This window comes from Rhinolophus ferrumequinum, chromosome 22 (genome assembly GCF_004115265.2).
Source record: "Rhinolophus ferrumequinum isolate MPI-CBG mRhiFer1 chromosome 22, mRhiFer1_v1.p, whole genome shotgun sequence".
In the NCBI taxonomy this organism is placed as follows: Eukaryota; Metazoa; Chordata; class Mammalia; order Chiroptera; family Rhinolophidae; genus Rhinolophus; species Rhinolophus ferrumequinum.
The window spans coordinates 19537132-19560948 of record NC_046305.1 but is presented as its reverse complement, the minus strand read 5'-3'; the positions used below and the strand labels follow the sequence as shown (position 1 = coordinate 19560948).

At 38.5% G+C, this 23817-nt stretch overlaps 1 protein-coding gene across 1 annotated transcript; it reads left to right on the top strand.

Annotated features, from left to right (window-relative positions):
* The first annotated feature begins 1001 nt into the window (after positions 1–1001).
* Positions 1002–23817, top strand: FLVCR1 (FLVCR heme transporter 1). Its single transcript, XM_033093732.1, has 10 exons — positions 1002–1921; positions 7029–7173; positions 12828–12968; positions 15267–15334; positions 16009–16112; positions 17603–17713; positions 18208–18313; positions 18535–18646; positions 21199–21266; positions 21427–23817. Exons 1-10 carry the CDS (start codon positions 1184–1186, stop codon positions 21499–21501), a joined length of 1668 nt encoding a protein of 555 aa, XP_032949623.1. The 5' UTR covers positions 1002–1183; the 3' UTR covers positions 21502–23817.

The window sequence follows — 23817 nt, the reverse complement described above, 5'->3', positions numbered from 1 at the left end:
AAGAATGGCTTCCTTGCAGGAGCACATGCAGGAAGCTGCCTCCGTGGAGAGGAAAATGAGGCCTAATATAAATTGCCAGTTTCTGGTTTCAGAAAGGAGATGAGAAGTGTGCAGGTACCTGAATTTCACCATCAACCTGGGACAAGCAAAGACAGGTCCATTCATTTAAATTCCTACCCATTGGATTCTCTAGTCCAGGAAGACTCGCGCGTGCTCCAGAGAGCAGGGACTGTCTCATTTTTACTCCCCAAAGCCCATGGCAGTGTTTGGCACATACCGTTCAAAACAAGTTTGGTACTTGGAACCCACTGAACCCACCGAATGTGTGTGTGTTCAGTAATTACTAACTGCAGGTGTTGGTCCGAGGGCGAAGGCTGAGCGACAGGGTCGCCGCGGCACCACGCGGCTCACGGGCTTCACTCGTCAGCGGCGCGGAGGTGGGGGAATTCCAATTTCACAAGGGCAGATTTCTGACGGAATCTCTTTATTCGTGTTGGAACCCTTTCTGGTGGTGTTTCCTCTGCCGAAAGAGCACGAATTTCTGAAACGTGGCGCTGTCTACTCTTGACGGACAGCTGTGCTGAGGCGAGAGGTTAAATTCGTCCTCCCCGAGTGCTGGATCCCGCCCTAGGGGAGGCCTTCTTGATGGAGAGAGTGATGCCTGCCTCTTTGTCTCCCCCCCGTTTCTCCCGCCTCCCTCATTCCCCTCCTGGAGTTGCCCAAGTCGCTGGCCACCTTCCGCCCAGCCACCCCGAGGTCGAAGGACTGGAGGCTACCGCATCCTTCCAGCCGTGCTTCCTTAAGGGCCTCGGGGCAAACTTGCTCCCCGCTCGGCCCTCACGGAAGCTTCCTGATTGGCTCCTGCGCCGGGGCGGGGGGGAGGCTCCCGCTGATTGGTCGGCGGGCCGCAGAGCGCGGTGACGGACGCTCTCGGGGCGGGGCCTGGTACGCAGGGACTGCCCGCCCCGCGGAGCGGGGAGAAGGTTACTTAGCTTGCGGAGCCCGGCAGTGCTGGTTGCAGTTCGCGGCTTATACCCGGTTTACCTCGGCCGGAGAAAGGGTCGCAGGAGCGGTAGGCCAAGAGTTTGGGGTTGGGGTGCAGGGAGGGCCTCGGGTGTCGGGCGGGGTGTGAAGGGTGGGGGAGGGGGTGGGGACGCGAGGCAGCAACCGGGAGCACAGTGACATGGCACAGTCCGACGATGAGGAGGGAATAGAGGTGGCGCCCGGGCACCCGCCTGCGAACGGATACCTCCCGGTCCCTGGGGGCGCGCCAGCCGGAAAGACAAGCGCGGAGCCGCAGAAAGGGACCAAAGCCGGCTGCCTGGCCCTAAATGGGGTCCCTCGGGACAGCCACGCGGCCGCCTCGGGAGCCCTGGGCAGGCCGCAGACTCACCTGGCCCCAGAAGAGGAGACCCAAGTTCGGCTGCTGCCCACGGGCGCCGGGGAGGAGACCCCAGGGCCCGAGGACACCCAGGTGCCCCGGACGGCGCTCTCGGCGCGGCGCTTTGTGGTGCTTCTGATCTTCAGCTTGTACTCGCTGGTCAACTCGTTCCAATGGATCCAGTACAGCATCATCAGCAACGTCTTCGAGGGTTTCTACGGCGTCTCCTCGCTGCACATCGACTGGCTGTCCATGGTGTACATGTTGGCCTACGTGCCCCTTATCTTTCCGGCCACCTGGCTGCTGGACACCAGAGGTCTGCGGCTCACCGCCCTCCTGGGCTCCGGTCTCAACTGCCTGGGCGCCTGGGTCAAGTGCGGCAGTGTGCAGCAGCATCTCTTCTGGGTCACAATGCTGGGCCAGTCCCTGTGCTCTGTGGCCCAGGTCTTCATCCTAGGCTTGCCCTCCCGCATCGCCTCAGTGTGGTTTGGGCCCAAGGAGGTGTCCACAGCTTGTGCCACCGCCGTGCTAGGCAATCAGGTAAGGACCAGATAAAAGCCATAGGCCACGTGAGCTAGGCATATGGATGGACCTCATATAGGCCTGTCTATACACGAAGGAGAGGAGGTGAGTAGTGATAAGATAGGAGGCTCTTGTATTAAGAAGGGTTTTGATCTATTTGTAAGGACAGAACTTTCAAAACCAGTTTAAAGTGAGCACTTGATCATCTTGCTTGGAGTATTACCTACACAATGATTAATTGGCCCTTATATGTGTAGCATCATAGAAAACTTGTCAGTGCAATAATGAATAAAACGTGGGTAGGTATTATTTTTGTCACCCCCAGTGTATTCTTTGCAAAAGGAAGGTGCTGCATTCTGGGAAGTTTGTTCTCATTTGAGTGGTCCATGTGAAAATCCCGTTTAATTTTGTATATTAACAGTCAGCAGAGTGCCTGATACATAACAGACACTTATAAATGACTGCTAAATAAATGCTGTAGTGATAAAGACCTCACAACATTCCTGAGTCCAATTGCCAATTTTTAACAATAAGAAAAGGAAGACAAGTCCCAGATCGTGGAATCCATTGTAAAAGGGTGGCTTATATTGTCAGGTCTCCATTAAGGTATTTCCTAGTCTTTCCTAACACTATAGGTTCAAATTCCATTAGTATTCCAATAGCATTACTAGGTAGAATGTTTCTTTTGTGTTTTTTTTTCCTGATTGATTCTTTTAAATTTAAATTTTGTATATGAATTCCTATGATACTTTATGTAAATTGTATTGAGTGTTGATTCAGCTTGCCAAAAATCCAGTTAAAAATCTGTATACCAAACACTTCACCTCTCTCTACACATATATTGCTACATGTAGCTATGTAGCAAAAGAATGTTACTCTCTTACTTCCATTCCAACACTTGTTTCAAGATCAGGATAAGATTTATTTAAAATCCATAAAAAAGACTAACTCCATTTGCTTATTGCTTTATATTTTCTTTCTCTAAAAGTACAAAAGGAGTAGCTTGAATTATAGTTGTTGTGTATCCAGAATAATTTGTGACTGATATTTTAGTTGGTTGCTTCTGCATGCTTGGGTAGGAACTGTTTTCTTAAAGGTATTTTACATTTACAAAGTTACATTCAAGATTAAGATTTCATTGAGCACGACAGAAATATTATCAACTCCATAGCTATGGATTGTCTATTTCATGGGTAATAAATGGAAACATTTTCTCATAGGCAGATTTCCTTTTCACACTCAGCACACCTCTGGGCCTTCTTCCTACATTCTCCCTAGGTGTTCTCATCCTTCCTTGGCTCCAGTAGCTGCGCACTTGCTCAGGACCCCCCAAGTATGCATCTTTAGCCTAGATTATGGAGTGATCATTTATAATAATGTTCCACAGTATTCAGCACTCACTTAAGCACTATGTTAAGTACTTTACATGTATATATCATTTAATTTGGTAATGTAAGGTAGGAACTATTATTCTTCCCATTTTATAGATACAGAAACTGAGACTTGAAGGGATGAGATTATTTCCCAAAAGTCACACAGTTAATTCGTGGTAGCATTCACAATGAGTCTGTCAGACTCCTGAGTCCTAGCTTTTAACTACCCATCTATACGGCCAGGTCTCTAACCTGAGAGAGAACCTTATAAAACATAGGTCAGGTCATGTCATTGCCCTGCTTGTTGAACTTGCCAGTGATTTTCCATAGTACTTAAAATCTCAACTCTTTACTCTGAATTACAGAATCTTATTGACATGTCTTCTTTGGTTCCTTAAACAATAATACTACCATGTTTCCCTGAAAATAAGACCTAGCCGGGCCATCAGCTCTAATGCGTCTTTTGGAGCAAAAATTAATATAAGACCCGGTCTTGTTTTACAATAATATAAGACTGGGTATAATATAATATAATAATATAATATAATACTGGGTCTAATATTAATTTTTGCTCCAAAAGACGCATTAGAGCTGATTGGCTAGGTCTTATTTTTGCTTGAATTTTGCATAAGGGCCTTTGCAGAAACATTCCCTCTGCCTGGAATGTTCTTCCTCATAGGATCACATTACATCCTTATTGTCACTCAGCTCTCAATTTAAATTCGTTTTAAATATCATTTAGTGGCAATTCTTTTTTTTTTTTTTTAAAGATTTTATTGGGGAAGGGGAACAGGACTTTATTGGGGAATAGTCTATACTTCCAGGCCTTTTTTTCCAAGTCAGGTTGTTGTCCTTTCAGTCTTAGTTGTGGAGGGCGCAGCTCAGCTCCAGGTCCAGTTGCCATTGCTAGATGTAGGGGGCACAGCCCAGCATCCCTTGTGGGAGTCGAACCAGCAACCTTGTGGTTGAGAGGACACTCTCCAATCAACTGAGCCATCCGGGAGCTCAGCGGCAGCTCAGCTCAAGGTGCCGTGTTCAATCTTAGTTGCAGGGGGCGCTGCCCACCATCCCTTGCGGGAGTCGAGGGATTGAACTAGTAACCTGTGGTTGAGAGCCCACTGGCTCATGTGGGAATCGAACCGGCGGCCTTCGGAGTTAGGAGCATGGAGCTCTAACCGCCTGAGCCACCGGGCCGGCCCTCAGTGGCAATTCTTGACGATCCCATTTAGAGTTGCCCAGTCACTCTTATGACATCATTATACTTTAATGTTCCATGTAGTTGCTTATCACTGTTAGGTTCAAATATTTATGTTTCTTATTTGTTCTTAATTGTTCTTTATTACTCATCTCTCACGCCCACCATTAGATCGTAAGTTTCATGAAAATAGACATGAGCTCTGAGTGCACACAACTGTATCACCAGCATTTATTACAGTGCCTGACACATTGTAGGTTCTCCATAAAAATTTGCTGAGTATATGAATGAGTTTCAGACTCATGCAGATACTGGCCAGCTGGATACTTCCACTTGGATGTCCCACCAATCAAAATTCCATGTCTCCTTGCTCATTTCTCTTCATTTCTACTGCTGCTCTCAGCTTTGGCCACCTGCAGCTAACAGACCTTCCTTTCTGCAGCTCTTACTCTCCTCCCTCTATTCTCCACGTTCACCTGGGGTGGTTTTTCTAATGTGCACATCTTTCCGGGGCACTCGGCTGCAGTGGCTTCCATTGCCCTTAGGATAAAATTCTATCTCTATGGTGACAATGTGAGACCCTCTGGATCTGTCTCCCGCCAACGCCTGGGCTTCACCTCTCTCCACACCCCTCATTCCTCACATACATACTCTGTCTCTGCTCGGAGGGGAACTGTGCACCACTGTTTCTCACAAGGTCGTGCTCTCCTTCCTTTGTACATGATGTCCCCCTGGCTGGGCATACTTCTACTTCACTTGACTAACTCCAGTTTCTTACTCAGATCTTTGTTCCTCCGGAAACTTCCTGAACTCCAAGACTGTACAAAGTGCTCCCCCAAAATACTTTCTTAGACAGGGTGGTCATATGTTCTAGTTTGCCTTGGCTGGTTCAGGTGTACACCTGTTGTCCAGCATAATTACTCACGGAGTCCCTTTCACTCTGAGTAGTGTTCTCGTTTGGATGATAAATTACTTGATCTTCCCAGGCTTATCACCCTCTCTCTACCTCTTCACCACGATACTGTACTTACCACACACTCTTGTAATTACCTGTTTAATGACCTCTATCCAGCTTTCTGTAAGGAAGCAAATGAAATATTTGGTAAGTGTTACTATCTCTGCCTCACCCTCCTTTTTGAAACCTGCTTTTGGGCCCTTCCTCCTCACTCCATTACTCAAAGAATCTGATATTTCCCTCCTTTTAGCCTCCTTTAATACTTTGGTTTTATTTATCTGTGATTATCATGTTTAGCCGTATTTTTTTCTTACTGATGTGAAATTCACATAACATAAAAGTAGTCATTTTAAAGTGGACAGCTCAGTGGCGTTTGGTACGTTCACAATGGTGTGTAACCATCCTCACCTCTGTCTGGTTCCAAAACATTTCCATCTGCCCTCAGAGAAGAGCCAGTACTCACTAAGCAGTCACGCCCCACCCCCTCCTCCATCTCGGCCCCTGGCATCCATCCACTCATTTGCTTTTTCTCTCTGGATTGCCCTATTCTGGACATTCCATACATTATGTGACCTGTGTCTGGCTTCTTTCACTTAGCACATTTTCAAAGTTGGTCCTGTGGTAGCATGTATCAGTACTTCATTCTTTTTATGGCTGAATATCTCATTATATTGCATTGTATAGATGTACCACATTTTGTTTATGCATTCATCTGTTGGGAGACATTTGGGTTGTTTCTACCTTTTGGCGATGGCAAATAGGGCTGCTAGGAATATTCATATACAATATTCAAAGTTTGTTTGGGTACCAGTTCTTAGTTTTTTGGGTATATACCTAGGAATGGAATTGCTAGGTCGTATGGTAATTCGATGTTTAAGTTTTTAAGGAACTGCCAAACTGTTTTCCACAATGGCTGTACTATTTTACAGTTCTACTAGCCGTGTACAAGGGTTCCAGTTTCTCCACATCTTGCCAACACTTGTATTCTGGTTTTTTGTTTGTTTGTTTTTTTAATTATAGTCATCCTAGTGGGTATGAAGTGCTATCTTATTGTGGTTTTGATTTGCAATTTCCTAATGACTAATGATGTTGAATATTTTTTTCCTCTGCTTATTGGACATTTGTATACCTTCTTTACAGACATGTATGTTTAAGTCCTTTGCCCAATTTTGAATTGGGATGTTTGTCTTTTCGTTGCTGAGTTGTAAGAGTTCTCTGTATATTCTGGATAGTAGACCCTTATCAGATACATGATTTACAGATGTTTTCTCCCATTCCATAGGTTGTCTTTTCTCAGTGATATTTTACATATTCTGAGTCCCTTTTTCAATTGTAAGCATCAAGTGTAAGGACTGTATCTTACACAACTTTGTAGCAGCATCGTTCAGATCGAAGGAGCTCAGTGAATGTGTATTGAATAAGGAAGACATTTGTCAGCAGTTTCTCTTTAATAGTACAATTGTTAAAAAGACATTAGCACAATGTGCTTTAGAGTTTACAGAAGCACCTGACATATACTAGCTGTTCTCTTTATTTTGTATTAATTGGCAGTATGTACTTCTCTTCTAATAATTGCTGTAAACAGGACTGTTTATTTTACAGCTTGGAACTGCAGTTGGCTTTTTGCTACCACCAGTTTTAGTGCCCAACACACAGAATAACACAGATCTTCTGGCTCATAACATCAGTACCATGTTTTATGGAACATCAGCTGTCGCCACACTTTTATTTATTTTAACAATAATTGGTAAGTGAATTGTTTTCCCTAAAGCTTACATAGATAAATGCATGACAAACATATGCGAAGGAAGATAACCAACCCTGAAAATGTTTGTTGATATTTCAATTGCCATTTGCTTGTTTCCTTCTTGCCATAGCACTGTCTTGCTCAGATAGTGAATGCTACAGCGCTGAGGTTATGTTACGGTCCATTTGTTTTACTATTGTGAAGGGTTTGAAGACTAATCCATCTCATTTGTCTCCCTACTAACTTTCCTCCCTGATAACTGTTGGTTTCCAGCATCTGACCCGCCTCCTCTTTGCATATTCCTCTACATGTTCTGCATCTTATGCTAACCTAGCCAAGATCACGTTCTCAATGCTTTGCAATGGTGCAAATAGGCTACAACCTTCCTTTTAATGATAAGTCCCTCCGAGGAGCTCCATTGTAACGATTAGCTGGATCTGAAAATGTTGACCAGTGAATGATCCTGGGCAGTGGCAAGCTGTTCAGCAGAATTTCAAACTGTGGCAACTGTCTGCTTGTTAGGCCACTCCAGCAAAGCACTGCTGCCACCACTCGTCACTGAGTCCTCTCGTCTGGGCCTGTCTCTTGAAGCAGCCAGTCAAAATCAGCTGCAAGCTGCCATCATCAGTTTGGAAGAAGGCTTGGGAAGGTCTGCTTTTTAAAGATTATTCTTAATGGGAAACAATTTTGATTTCAGCTTGAAGGATAGGTAAGGTTTATTTAAGTAATACAGCTGCTAACATAACTACAATACTGCCCTTTAGGCACGCAGTATGGCTTAAATTGATTTGAAGAGGAAAGGAACTTTAAAGTTGAAAGGCCATCTTTTAATCATTAAAATTTTATATATATATATATATATATATATATATTTATTTATTTATTTATTTATTTTTACCATGGCTATAACAGTAACGAAGAATTCAAGTTTTATGATCTCCAGATATGAAATCCTTTAGTTTTCTAAGAAATGTATGCGAAGATTAGAGATGAGCTGCAGGACCCAGGTAGGGGAAGCTCAGCCCACGTATTTCATTTCCCTTAAGGTCATGAACTCTTGTTTCTGTTGGTAGCACAAAAAATACTCTGACATATCCAGCTGGTTTTTATGTTTCACTTAGGGAGTGGCGTATTTGCTGTGTGCAGACTACTGAAAAAAGACAAATTGTTCCCAAACTATTTTAGCAGTTTAACACAGTTTTAAAAGCAACCGGTTATTTTTTTAGAAATATAAGTCTCCTTTTTCTGATATCCATGTTTAATTTGCTGGATGAAATATAGTTTACATATATTTTGCATAAATGGGCCTTCTATTAGCAATAGGGATTCTTAAAATATAAAATTCTTTTTCCTTTGCGTATGAATCTTCACATAAATTCTGGTTTTCCTTTTTATTCAATTGCTTGTCTCTTTGGAAGAAGTGACAGAGTAGTAGATTATAAGATATCTATAGATATGAAATTATATATATGCACATATATGTATCAACATATATATGAGATGCTACAAATATAAGATTTTTTATTTGTCAAAGGAGAAGAACAAGTAAAGCGATAATAGGTGTGACCATTGGCATATCACCCTGTGTTATTTGAGAAATTAAAAGAGAACTATTCATGTACATAATTATTTATGTACTCATGGCTTATGAATAGACAGTAGAAATGGAAATGAGGGGGGAAAAGAATGGAAAAAAATGGAATGGAAATGAAATAGGAAAAAAAGGGCTCATTGTCAAGTTTTGCTTGGTGACCTGTAATATTACGATACCAAACGCAGGATAAAAGCAAGATATAATATACAGCTGTGATGTTAAAGTCTTAGGTTGAAAATTGTGACATTTAAATTAAAAATGTACCTGTTTTCCTTTTACTCAAGTATTTGCTATCGAGGAAAATATGGATTATTTTTAAAATCCTTACTTACAGGTCCTTAATTACTAAAAGACAAGCCTACTTTCCTCTAAATTCCACCCATAAATACTTCGGAAGCCCAACCAAATGTTACAGAATAATTTAGTTTTGCTGATGCTTGTCAGCAACGTGACGTGTACTAAACTGGTGCTCAGCGGCCTTCCTGAAGTACTGCCCTCAGGTTCGTGCCATGTAACCCTTCTACCCTTCTTCATGGAGCTTACATGTGAGTGTAATCCATCGAGCATTGCTAGAAATTAACGCAAGCCTTCCACTGAATTTCACCCTAACACCCCATTCTCACTGGGAGAACTGTATTATGGCCTCTAAATTTGATTGCTATGTACCAAACATGTTTAAAGGTACACTCCACATATGCTTATTGCAGTTAATCCTCACAGCCCTGTGAGGGCGGCACTATTATCATCATTCCTATTTTATAGATGAGGAAACTGGGGCACAGAATTTATGTAAATTTCATTTACCACTGTCACAGTACATACTGAAAATGGAATTTGAGCCTATGTAATCTAACTCCATGTACTATAAAATGTTACATGTAAAAGGATATCATTTTAATTTTTATTTAGTCTTATTTTTTTGTTCCAATTCAAATTCCTCTTGTGTAAGTGCTAATGCTGCTGTATTTGAAAGCTGTTCTTGTACAGGAGAGCAGTAAACAATATCACTTAATGCAAGTGTGTTAGTTAAAATCCTCACCATCCTGATTCACTAAAGTGAGTGGATGATAGAAAACAAAAGTAATGGCAATCAAAATATTTACTATTCAGGTCCTTAAACACATGAGGGGATAACATGCATGCCTTATTTCACTTTTGATTCTTGTATTCAGGATATTTATATGCAGGGTACTATTGTAAACTTTTAATTTTTTACTTAGTCTATAAGAGTTTCAAGCCCCTGAGATAAATTTAGTCCTTGATTTTTTAAAAAGAAATATTCCTCCAAAAAGAGAGTGTATTTTGTGTAGCACTCAATAATTTAAAAATTCTTTTACATATATTGTGTCATATAATCCTCCTAACAGCTTATTGTTGTTTCTTTTATGGATGAGGAAGCTATACGAGTGGTCAAGAGACAGGAATTGACTTCTTCAGGACACAGTGATATGAGGCAGAGCCAGGAATCAAACCTGTATTTGTATTATAAGTTACTGTGTAATGTCTGCTTGAGTCACACAGGGACAAATAATGAAATCAAAAGATAATGTTATAATCTAATTTCAAAATGTAGCAGCGGACCTAAACACAATAGATTTGTTGTTTCTTCTTCATGGGAGAAAAAGTTTGAATGTGGTGCCCCCAAATCCTTTGGCTACTTTATATGCCTATTGCCAGGGGTGGAGAATAACTGCTTTTAATAATTAATTATTTTATTGGTACAAGTTTTGGGTGGGGAGAAGAGAAGAGAAGAGGGTAAGAACGCTATTGTTTTCCAGTTTCAAAGGATAAAGAAGAAACCATATTCGTTCTTTGAAAATACAGTACAGCGTAAACAGGGTCATAGACCAATGGTTTTTTGTTCTTTTTCTTTTCTTTCACGTAGACTTAAGCCCAACTTTGCTATATCGTGTAGCTAGTAAGTACAGGCCTGATTTTGTCTGAGAGGGCTTTTGACTGCCTGAAACTAAAAGATAACACTTGTATTCACAAAATAAATCTAGTCAAGTTAAAGACTAGTAAGAATTGGTTTTGTTTTGTGTTTGGGTTCAGCTCCGAGCCATTTAGACTTATTTTACCATAATAAATAAAAACCTACGATACTCTAGACTGAGTAAATATTCATGATTACCTTGTAAGCATAGTTTTAACGTTCTGAAACTCTGTTTTACAACTGTGTGAGTTCTGTATTACCAATATTAATAAAAAGAGATATCTCCTATCTTAACTAGGACACTTTCAGGAGAGGACAACAGACGTTCTCAACAGTGCAAGGAGCAGATAGGGTGAAAGGAAGAGGAGGAATTGCAACAACTTAAACATTTTATGTCTACCAGTCCTCCAATGTAAGGATATTAAAAAGTAACTATTTATGAGTTATATCTCCTCTTGAATTAGTTGTGAGACCTGTAAAAATAGAAGTCTGTTTTAGTTTGATACGTTTTTGTTACATCATAATTAATCAATGTGTTGGTGAGTAAAGAATTTTAGTGTTTTTTTTTATTTTTAGCAGGAAACAGACTTAGAGAATTATAGTATTATATGGATGTTTTAAGGATTTCTTTCTTTCTCAGTGATTTTAAAACCTGCCTAGGTATTGATAAGCATTTGGAGAGTTTTGTGTTTAATGCAGATTCTCAGGTTCTGCTCTGGAGGTTCTGATTCATTGAGCCTGGGGTAGAATTTTAAAATCTGTATTATTCTTAAATTTCTACATGATTATGATTGACAGCCAGGTCCATCAGATGTAGCCTACTTTTGAACTGCAGAGCAGGCCTTCCTTGTTGGAAGAAAGACATAGCAACTATTTAAAAAGAGAGAATGAGAGAGGAAGAGAGAGAGAGAGAGAATAGAAGCTCTAATCTTTTTAGCAAATGCTGTTTTTTTCTGGATCCATTTATTTTATTTTTTGGTTTTTGAATTTACCCTATTTCATTGATTCTAAAGTGTACATTTTTTCATGAACTCTCTGAATTCAAGATGCTTTAATCACCAATGGCATCTAAGATGAACAAATTATAGAGATCTGTGGTTAACAATACCACATTGTGCACTTAAAATTTGTTAAGAAGGTAGATTTCATGTTAAGTGTTCTTTCCATGGTAAAAAAAATATCGATGGCATGTAACATTGGTGGCATTTGAGACATGATTACGTGAAAATCTTCTATTGATACCTGGCAAGATCACTGAGTGCCAGCATCAAACCATCTTAGATTCAATGAAATACAGTATTTTCCATTTATTTTAGTTTAAATTTTTGAGTCAGTACTAAAATTAGATTTTAATTTCTGATGTACCAAATTTTAGCGGTTCAGCTCTCCTGTCCATTAGTCTTGACTTCTGGCTAGCTAAACCCCACAGAAATCTCTCGCTAGCCATCTGTTGCAGGAAGTTAGTAGATCCTTCACTACCCAGCAAAAGGGCAGTCTCTAAATGTGTGGCTGAGAAGCCTGTGAAATCTTCTCTAACTCCACAGAAATGGGCTGTGCTAGAACTTACAGAATCCGAAACCATATATCACACTTTTATGTCTCTCAGCCTTACCCCTAGATTTTCCATATGCAGCGAGAGTGAGTCAGCAAAAAGGACCTGGCTCTGCTCCCATGAATCTACCTGGGCCTTTTCAGTTCTAGAGGTGTAATTGGATCAGATGATAACATTTACATCAAATTTCTGAAGAAAATAGTTACTAACTCAAGACAGTTCAATAACATATTGACTTGCTCTTATCTGATGTTACCTCTACTTACAAATTGAACTAAATTTAGAAATAGAATTGTTGAATACTTACCATAATAAAAATTAATCTTGCTTAACTAAAAATGGAATGATCAGTGGGCAAGGTTGTGGCATATTATTAATGTTTTTGCAGTTCTGAATGGGCCAAATCTCTGAGGGTTACTCAGTTTCAATGTCAAACTAGTCATCACTTAGAAATTCATGAAAATGGAAAGCCTCACGGTAAAAAAGACGTTCACTACCTCTTTAAACTTAAACTGCATTTAGTGTTCACTAAGGAAGATGTGTTTGTTTAATTACCTTTTCCTGTATGTTTCCAGCATTCAAAGAAAAGCCTCAGTATCCGCCCAGTCAGGCCCGGGCAGCTCTTCAGGACAGTCCCCCTGAGGAGTACTCCTATAAGAAATCAATATGGAACCTATTTAAAAACATTCCTTTTGTCCTTTTGTTGATCACTTATGGTAAGTGGTTTCCTTTTCTTGTCTCCGATGTCTAAATAAACCTTTGAGCATTTGTAGATTCTCTTCATTTAATCCAGTGGTTCGAGCTTTACTTAATGAGATAGTTTGTTAACTCCAAAAATAATGATAGCATAAACTTAAATTGTGAACTGAAAGCAACAACTTCAGCATGGATTTTTTTACACGATTTTAAAATAAACTAATAGATCTCAGATTAGAGAAGCACTGTCTTCTTTTGTGAGTTCTCACAGGTATTTTTAGGTCCTTTATGTCTGCTGTAAACACACGGTAAATGTCATCAACAGCTGTTTCGTTAGACCCTGTGCTAACTGGCATGCATTTTTGACTATTCAGTCAAAACTAGACATTAAGGAGGGCACCGGAACCAGTTCTAACTTAAAAAAGACGATTCTCATCCTCCCCTCTTTCGCGGTAGCAGCACCTGTTCGTGCTAACACTGCAGCTTTGACTGCAGACACCAACACATTTGGTTCCCTTCAGGGATTTCGGACAGTTCGTTCTTTGTTCCTTATATTAACACCGTTCACATTAGCCACCAATACCCCCCTCACTGATGTTCTCTTTACATTTTCTAGGATCGCACACCTGGTACTTAATTGTTTTACAAGTTATAACAAATTATGCCCTGACTTAAACTCTTACCCTTGTATCAGGATTACTTCTCATCCCCACCCCCTTTTTTTGGTGGACATTGTTAAACACTAAAGTAGAACATTTACTCCAATAAATTCCTTTGTACCCACCATCACTCAGCTTCAACAGATACCAACATTTCACCAATCTTGCTTTATCTATTTCTTCTACTTACTTCCTGGAATATTTATAAGCAAATCCCAGATGATAGTTTTATCATCTCCTCATTAACTACTTCAGCATGCCATCGTTCCTTTTCTTCATTTTGCTGGTTACCTTACATCTAAAACTTCTAACTAGAAAGTAGAGAAACTATAGTGGTTCACTGTTAATGTATAGAGCAAATTTAATTCTTTAGCCTGTCATTTAAGGTGGCTTCTTTCCTTTATCTCTTATATCTTCCTTTATCTCTTATTTCCCAATATAATGTTCTCTTTCAACCAGATTTATATCCAATCTCCTGTCACAGACACACACTTACACACACCAGGATGCCTCCACATGCTTACACACTGTTAATTCCAGTCTCTGTCATTTTGTGCCATTATTTCTTTGGCTTGAAATGTGCTCCATTTTCTCCTTAAGCAATTCTACGAGAGCTAGCTTAACATTTACCTTACATATCGTTCATTTTGTTATTCATTCATGTATCCCATCAATAATGATCAAATATCAACTAAATGTACACTAGCACCCTAAATGCTTTGTGGATTAGAAGGAAGCATGATACATGATTTCTGCCCTGAAGTAATTATAATCCAGTTGGGGACATAATATAAACAATCTGAAAAGTAAACAACAGTTAAGGGTTATTTATCAAAAGGTAACAACACAAGAGAAGTTGTATGGCAAGTGCGTGGTCCAGGCACACAGTAGATGCAAGGAAAAACCAGGATTCAAACCTACCATGTTTCCCCGAAAATAAGACCTAGACGGACCATCAGCTCTAATGCATCTTTTGGAGCAAAAATTAATATAAGACCGGGTCTTATATAATAATATAATATAATATAATATACTATAACATAATATATTAATACCTGGTCCTATTTTAATATAAGACCGGGTCTTAAGACAGGGTCTTATATAAGACCCGGTCTTACATTAATTTTTGCTCCAAAAGATGCAGTAGAGCTAATGGTCTGGCTAGGTCTTATTTTCGGGAAAACACAGAGGTCATATGCTTCCTGATAACCAGCTGTTTTTACTTTTCTGTTTAAGTATTCGTTAATTATTAATAGTATTGTCTTACTAATTGCCTTGTAAGTCTTTGATGCAGGGGCAAAATCTCTGAAGCAGGGATTCTGTCTTCTGCTTAAACATTCCTTACATCGAATACATTGCAGGCTCTCAGTAAGCAACCGGTGGCTTGATTGCCATATCCAGTGTTATGCGTAGGAATATGATTTATGGTCAGTATATCTGCATCTAAATAATAATAAATGGTGTAATGACAGAATTTTACTATCATAATCTCTAGTAAGTTTGGGTGTTAAATTGATCAGTTCACATCCTGAAAGGGAATGGCAAGAATTTTAAGTTTTCTCTGTCAGTCTGAGAAACACATTATATTTTCACAGTCGTCACAGACGACTCCACAAACTGGCAAGTGGTACATTTATAGTTTTCTGTTTTTTATTTTAGGTATCATGACTGGAGTATTTTATTCAGTTTCAACATTATTAAATCAAATAATACTGACATATTATGAGGTAAGTTGCTGCCTTTATTATGTTGCATGCCTCGCCAAGAAATTTTCTTTAGCAATAGAATTTCTGTTAGCATGATCATAAAATTAAAGATTGATGCCCCTGTTGCTATAAAAGGTTCATATTTGTTTTAATTTAAAATCCAATTTATAAAACACACAAAATGGAAAGCAGAAGTTATTGCCTTGACAATACCTAAGTCGTCTTCTTATTCTTTTTTAAAGAAATAGTGTGACTGCTTATATGGAAAAAGACAAAAAATGTTAAGGGAAACCAACATAAAGAAGTAAATATTAAGCTCTGACCTCTGTTTTTAAAAGGAGAAAGCAGTTTTGTGTAAAAGCTATCAGATTAATTTCACTTGTGAATTACTTAAGAATTCTAACAAAAATCATTGTGCTTCTAATTATGGAGGATCAAGAAAATGTTCGTTTTTGATTTCTCCCATATTTTAGGGAATTTTTTTTTTCTGGTTTTAAAACAGAATGTCCTTTATATGTGCTTTACCTGCCCCTACCCGCCCCTCACCCCCATCCTAAAACACATACTGAATATTCCTATTTTATTATATACTTAATTATATCTGACTGTTTCCATTGACTGAAAAGGTACAGGAATGTGAAGGATCTGTTTGAATTAGAAGTTTCTGATTAACTTCTTATGAAAATTCTTTTAAGGGAGAAGAAGTGAATGCTGGAAGGATTGGGCTAACACTGGTAGTAGCTGGAATGGTGGGTTCCATTCTTTGTGGCTTGTGGCTGGATTATACCAAAACGTACAAGTAAGTAAAAGTAGATCAATGTATGGTGTACAACCTAAGGTATTTTTTTTTAAAGGAGACTTTGCTTTGTATTTTAAGAAATTTTAAAAGTGTTATTACTAAAATATTTGGATTTTAGACACTCTTGGATTCCCTTCTCTTCTGAATGTTTTTGTTATCTATATATTGTTTTATTTTGTTGGTCATATTTATTTCAACTTTGAGAATTGGTTATCTTATGAACCTTGTTCCCCGTAAAATCCTAAAATGATACTCAGACATACCACTTTAGAAGGGATCATTTCTATTCTAAAAAAAACCCTTGCTGAGAAATATTTGACTTTTTATACTACTCTTTTCTTATGTTGTGAGCTTAAAAACAAACAAAAAGTGGTTCTTTCCTATCAAAAAATTATTATTGAGCATAAGGCTTTTTTTTGCTAAAAACTTTTTGGCTAAAATGTCCCCAAACTATAGCACCACTTAACTGTAATACATAGTATGAAAATACTATATTAATTGTATATCCATATGAAAACAGCAAAATGCTAATAATACAAAAGAAAAAGTAAGTAATATCAACTGGGAGACTGAGGAAGGCAGCATCTTTTGTACTGGGCCTTAAAAAACTAGCTACATTTTTTTAATAGGTAGAAAGTTTCCATCTGCTTGGGGAGGAAATGAATGAATGCAACTGAGAATGAATGAATAGAATGGAATAAAACGAATGAATGAAATACGGAACTGTGTCCTTTGTACCTTCAAGGCCCAAGATATGCTTGATACCATTATCAATGGTAGCTAGAGTGCAATCCATTAAATTTATAGATGAAGGGGGCATATGTAAAGGATTAAATTTATTCACAGTCTTTGGTCCATTATATAATTAGAAACTTGATAAGCATAGAAATGTGTTCTCAGGGTAACTGTCATTCATTCACCAAACTCCTGCTGTGTGCATTGCTCTTAAATAATTAGGACTTGTGGCGAGGAGTAATGGTCCCTGTCCTTAAAATACTTGTGGTCTAAATGGGGAACACAAGGCATTCACATATGAAAAGTTAGATAATAATATTACAGACTAAAATAGATGTCATAAGTCCAATAGATGTCAAGTGCCAATTAGGTAGTAAAATGATAAGTTTGGAAGAAACAATGTTGTAAGCTTCAGTGATTACAAAAGGAATTTTGGAAGAGATGGAATTTGATCTGAGTCTTGAAATACGAGTAGGGAACTATCACATTTAGAGGCATAAAAATGATTTGAACCATACGAATATTCCTTCCTGTCAGCATTGGTTCTGGTGTGGTCTTGGTTGTCTGTTGCTGTTGAATCTTTCAATTTAAGCTTGAAGTCCATGCTTTGGTGGAAACATTTTCCATAGATAAGGGAAACCTAATCTTGGGAACCAAGTAATTTATTACTGTATGGAGAGAGCAATGGCTAGCCACGATTTTTATGTGCCTTGGAAAATCAGACAAAATACTAACTTGTTCTTTTTTTGTTTTAGACAGACTACTCTGATAGTATACATTTTGTCTTTTTTTGGAATGGTTATATTTACTTTCACACTGGACCTTGGATACATTTTCATCGTGTTTATTACTGGAGGGGTGCTTGGGTAAGCATCAACAGTGCTTAGGAGAAGTGATAGCATACTGTTGTAATTCTGAAATATTGTTCCTGTGTTTTTTAATTTTTAAAGTTCATCCAGTGCTTCCAATGTTTAAACTTTAGAAGATTCATCCTGTGTATATACATGAGTGCATATTCTTTAGAACTATAAAAAGTAGTTTAAAATTGTTTTTTGGTATACGTAGGTAAAAAAATGGATAAGCCTTACTTAGTCCAAGTAACTTTATTTAGTTAGAAAGACTACTGACCTAGAAAACTAGAGGTAAATTTTTCTCAGGAAAAAAGGAATTGTTTTGCTTCTCAGTTCTTATCACCTTGGGATGATTGGTGAACAATAATTGTGTCTTACTTTCACATACCAACTTCATAACATTTCTTTATTTGATTATTAAAATAGGCCTGAGAAGTAGAATGATTGCCTCAATATGTGATGTTGTTGTTCTGTTAATTCTTTCTATAATTCTGGATTTATTTTTCTAGTTTCTTCATGACTGGTTACCTCCCCTTGGGTTTTGAATTTGCTGTTGAAATCACTTACCCCGAATCTGAAGGTACTTCATCTGGTCTTCTTAATGCTGCTGCACAGGTAAACCTCTGGTTTCTCTTACACCTGAGATGATTCATTTACCGAACATTCTGGTGGATAATGAGTTTGACTCTAGTTTTTGTTTTAAAAATTCCACCTTTCAGTGAATGTTTGTAGAAGTCAAATCATATGAATAAAACAGTTAAGAAAAGTCTTGGGGGGAAATATTACACTTATTTTAAAGAAGAGAACTTGATACAAAATTATTCTTTCTATTTTAGATATTTGGAATTTTGTTCACGTTGGCTCAAGGAAAGCTCACATCAGAGTATGGTCCAAAGGCAGGAAACATTTTCCTCTGTGTTTGGATGTTTGTAGGCATCATTTTAACAGGTAAATTAGGGCATTTTTCTGGCAAAAGTACTTGTATCGTGTTAGGTTTAATTTTCATGTATATTGATTCTGAATGGCTTGGCAGAACTCAAGAAAAAAAAATGAGATAAAAAGGACATTATTTGTTTTCTTCCAAGGATGTGAATCTATTGATTTGTTTTTCAGGTTTCCAATTCAGTACAATTACTATACATAAAAACAAAACTGTTATAACAAGAACCAGTTAAGACCTGGAGTGGGCAGACCTGGCCTCAAGTTCTGATTATGCTGCTCATTAGCTGTGTGACTTTAGACAAGTTACTTAACCTCTTAAGTACTCCTGACCTCATTTATATAATAGGGTATTTAAAAGCCTGCCTTCGAGCGTTGCTACTATGAGAATTAACTGAGGTGGTTCCTGAACAGCTCCTGAGATAGTGTCTGACACTATATGTGAGAGGACATGCCTCTCGTGTTAGCTATGATTATAATGTGCTGACGAGAAGAGGTCAGATGATGGTGGTGGAAATAACATGCAGCATGGTTAGCCAGTTCTTAGGCTTCTTCGGTATAATCAGAACAGGCGTGGGCAGGAATGAGAATAGTGCCTGATCTCCAGAATAAAAGCATGTTAAAGAACTTTTATCCATAGTTTGTTCAGGCACAGAAAAGTAAAATGGACACAGTAGCAAGACTTACGGCCAGCAGTGCTCTCCGGCCCATGTTGGCTTCTACTGTTTTTTCACTTTGTTCATTTCTTTCTGCATCCCTTTACGAGCATGAAAGACGGAATCTATGAGAAAGACGTGAATCAAGCCTTCTTTTTATGTTTATTGAATACCTGATCATTCTTTCTGAAACCTCATCCATGAGCTCTTACCAGTGGCAAACATTTATTTTGGAAATACACAACCACCTAAGGTCGCTATTATTCATTCAGTATGTTCAAAGATGGTGAATGTCGCCTGTGACCTCCAAGAAAAAAATGCCACCAGGAGAGAGTTTTTCCCTTCTTCTCTTCAGTTACCAAAGTAAAACATACAAAACTGTGAGACATGTAATACATGAACTGCCTTACCTACTGATCTGTTATAAGTAATTCCATGTTGGTTCTTAATTTCCAAGAAAATAACATATCTAACTATCAAATAGAGTGTTATTGTTGAACCAAAAAAGGGAGCATTTTTGAACTCTGTTTTCACATTTTTATAATCATATTCATAAATGTCAATTCAAACAAATCAAGTCTAGAAAATTAAGAGAAAAAAGAACTATAAAATAATTTTAAATTGATATGTTCACCATCTAAAAATGCTAAGTACTTTCTCTCACATGTTAAGTATTTTACTGGAGAAAGCGTGATAGATTTTTATATCCAGTATTCATTTGTATAGACAAGAAAGGGACTGGGAAATTCCTCTTGTGTTTTCAGTTTCAACAACTAGGACCACCATCCATTCAATTATTCAAACAAGAAAACTCAAGTCACCCACTTTTTTCTTTCTCTTCCCTCCAATTTTTTTTTTAACTTTTATTTATTTAAGTGTGTTTCTCCAGGACCCATCAGCTCCAAGTCAAGTAGTTGTTTCAGTCTAGTTGTGGAGGGCGCAGCTCACAGTGGCCCATGTGGGGATAGAACCGGCAACCTGTTATTAAGAGCACCGCGCTCTAACCAACTGAGCTAACTGGCCGCCCCTCTTCCCTCCATTTTTCATGTACTATCAAACCACCAAGGCTTATTGGTTCTATTCTAAAATTTCTCTGAAGCCTGTCTCTATATCTCTACTTCTCACTCACTCACGCCTCACCATCTCTCAGCAGGACTAAAGCCTCTTAATGGACCCTCCTGCCTCTAGTCTTTTTGCCAGGAATCCTCCTCCACATAGCAGCCAGATTGAGCACCCTAATATGTAGGCCTGATAGTGCCCTCCCCACTTAGATGCAGTGTAGAGTCTTCACACAGTGTACACCATACCTACCAATCCAGTCTCATATCCTGCCACCTCTCTCATACTCGATGCTTCAATGATCCTAGACTACCTCTAGTGCCAAGAAAAGGCTATACTCTTCCTGTCCCAATTGCTTTGCATATACTGTATTCTGCCTGCCTAGAATGCCTTCCTCGCTCCTCTTATCTGCTTGACAAGTTCCTACTCATTTTTCAAGTTTCAATTCAAGTATGTCTCTGGCAAGCCTTCCCTGATTTCCTTTGGCTTACACAGGCATTTTTTTCTCCCATGCTCCCACTACACCTTGTATTGCAGTTATCCTACAGTGTTATAATTGTTTGTATGCCACTAGTTCCCTAGATTGGAAAGTGCTTTAGGGAAAGAATTGCAATTTTTTCATCTTTGTATCTGTTTTCTAGAATCCTCTATTTCTTCACTAATGAGTGACTTGCTAATTAAGTTAATGGCTTAGAGAGGTACTATGTTTTCAGGCTACAAGGATGCAGTTGAATATTATGGTACTACAGTATGCTGAATTTGACAATATCAAAAAAAACTGCACAGCGTAGAGAAAAGTATATTCATGTATACTCTATGGTAACTCCATTGATGCTTCTGTTTCAGCATTAATCAAGTCTGATCTGAGAAGACACAATATAAATATAGGACTTGCAAATGGCAATATTAAAGCTGTAAGTAATAAGTATTTTTATGATTATACTATTGAGAAATGTGTGCATAGAATAAGTGTGAAGCCAATCTAGTCAGCACTCTTTTTATTCCTGAGCCAGCAGTTGACCTGTCATAATGGCGTATGCCAGATGCTCTAAATCTTTTATCTTCTTTCTACAGGTACCAGTTGATAGCCCGACAGATCAAGAATCAAAAACTGATATGATGTCAAAACAGTCAGAATCAGCAATTTGAGGTGAAAGGAAAAGTTAATATCATGACAATTGAGCAGTGAGGTTTGGTTTATAGGTTATAGGGGATGGACACTCACTTGAAAGTTATTGTATGACCTCTACATGCACTTACGGTTTTGCTTACTTGTGAATTTCAGCAATATTTTGCTTGAAATACTTTTACTTACCTCATTTTAACACTACCATTTATCTAATAAGTGTCCCATTTTTAGTCTTATATTGTTGATCTGAAAGTAATCTTCTTGACATTTATTTTCAAAAGTGTTCTTTTTTGTAGAAAATAGAAGCTTTGGAAGCTTTCTAAAATGATAATGTGGAGGTCTAATCACTTAAGTCACGTAAGAGTACATGCAGTTTACATGTACATATCCCGTAGAACCAAGTGTACGATCTATTGCTATTTGGCTCCCTTTCGTTTGTTCTGACCAGCTGTGCAAGCCCCTCAGTGTGAGTGCAATGACACTACTAAGCCACCCAAGGACACTGTGGGACGAGGCTCCCAGAGACTGCCATGGTTTTCCTAATATATTCTTGTTACAAAGTGCTTTGTAACAGGTACTGTCAATGGCCATGAAAACAATTCTGTGGAAAGTCTGAATCCAGGCCTTTGGTTTTAGACTTATGTTCTAACTAAGCTATGGAGCTAGACACAGTCTCATTGTCTTGAGTTCTTCTCTGAGCTGCCTTCCTATCATGGTATAAATGGTAACACTATATATTTTTTCATGCCCATTTAAATAGCTTTGTACCCATTCACTTTTTTACTTGCTCTTTTTTTCCCCCCAATATATAACTTTCAAGTAAGAAAATTTCATCCTATGTGTTACTACTGGCTTTTCCATGATTTCTTGGATAGTCACATCTTATACTTTTGCCTTGAAGATAAGGAAATCTGAGCTCGGCCCAAGTGTTCCCATTTAGTGGAGACCTCTTAAAATGCTGTCTGTTCTAATTCTCTACTGTCATTTTTTTACGACCATTCTCCTTTGAGAAATACTGGCCCAAGTATGTGCTCCCTCGGTTTGTTGAGGGAATGGATTCTTGTTTTCACCACAGAGTGGACATACTTTAGGAACAGTCACTTTCACATGCTCAGGGTAAGGAGAAGAGGACCAAATGTATTTCCACAGTGCCTACCACTGCATTTTGTTTACAGTGAGAATTTAACTGTTGTTCCCATTCAGACTCTCTAAACTGATAAGGGGATAGGTTCAGAGTAACGCTATTTAAATAGCCATGATATTTACGTTATATCCATATAAACAAAAAGAAGCTTGGTCTTCTTGCAGTGAGCTAGCAGTTCTGATTTGGGCATAGTACCTGCCTTGCTTTCTTCTGAAATGATAACATTGTCTGTAATCAACCGAGAGTAAATTATGTAGCATCTTACCTAGGAGAATGTGTCACCAGAACAACTTAGCTGGGAATCAGGAAGTCCAGGTCTGTGTCCTGGATCCATTTCTAAGCTGTCCTGAAACTTTCTGGGCAACATCTTCTTCATCCATATCACGAATGTGTTCAATTGGATCCCAAGTACTGTTCTGAATTTGAAGTTCTGCTCATCGTGGGGCATACTGAATCCTTGAACACAGGACCTGGACTACAATTAGAGAAATTCCCGGATAACTTAAACAACTGCGATTGCTGCTTTTTGGGTACAGGGAATGTAAAATCTGTGTTTAACCTTTTTATGCAGAAAGCTCAGGCAGAATATGCTGACTCATTAACTTCCTTAGCTATTTATACCACAGGTTTTGTGGCCAAAAGTATATTTTAAGATTCCTCCTCTTATTTTTATTTTTAAACTGTCTGTGTTGTTTAAAATAATCATGTACTTGTTGAATTCCTGAAGTTTTGATCAAGTAATAGATAAAAATTGGAATACTTTATTTCTGAAAAAGTGATACATATATGTCATGTGTATTTTTCCTTGATTAGAAAAAGGATGAAATAGGATATAACAAAATGCAAAATGAATTGAAAATTTTTCTGTATTTTGAATTAAAGTTGTCTGTAATATGTCAATCAAGAATGTCATAATTTTGTGTCATATCTTTGGGAAATGGAATTGGGTAACCCAAACTTGTGTAAATTTTAATCAAATAATTCTAGAAAGAAATTGGATGCTTTCATTAGCTGTTGCATTTATAACTGTTGCAAATATAGCTTTTGCCGTTTGTGAATGTGAGAGAAATGTCTTTAAAAATATGTTTATGTGTAAACTCCGAGTAATACTGGAAGAATGACCCGTCTGTCTTAAAGTCACTTTTCATGTTCTAATTTTTGCTCTTGTAGTAGTTATCTGTACACTTGTTCT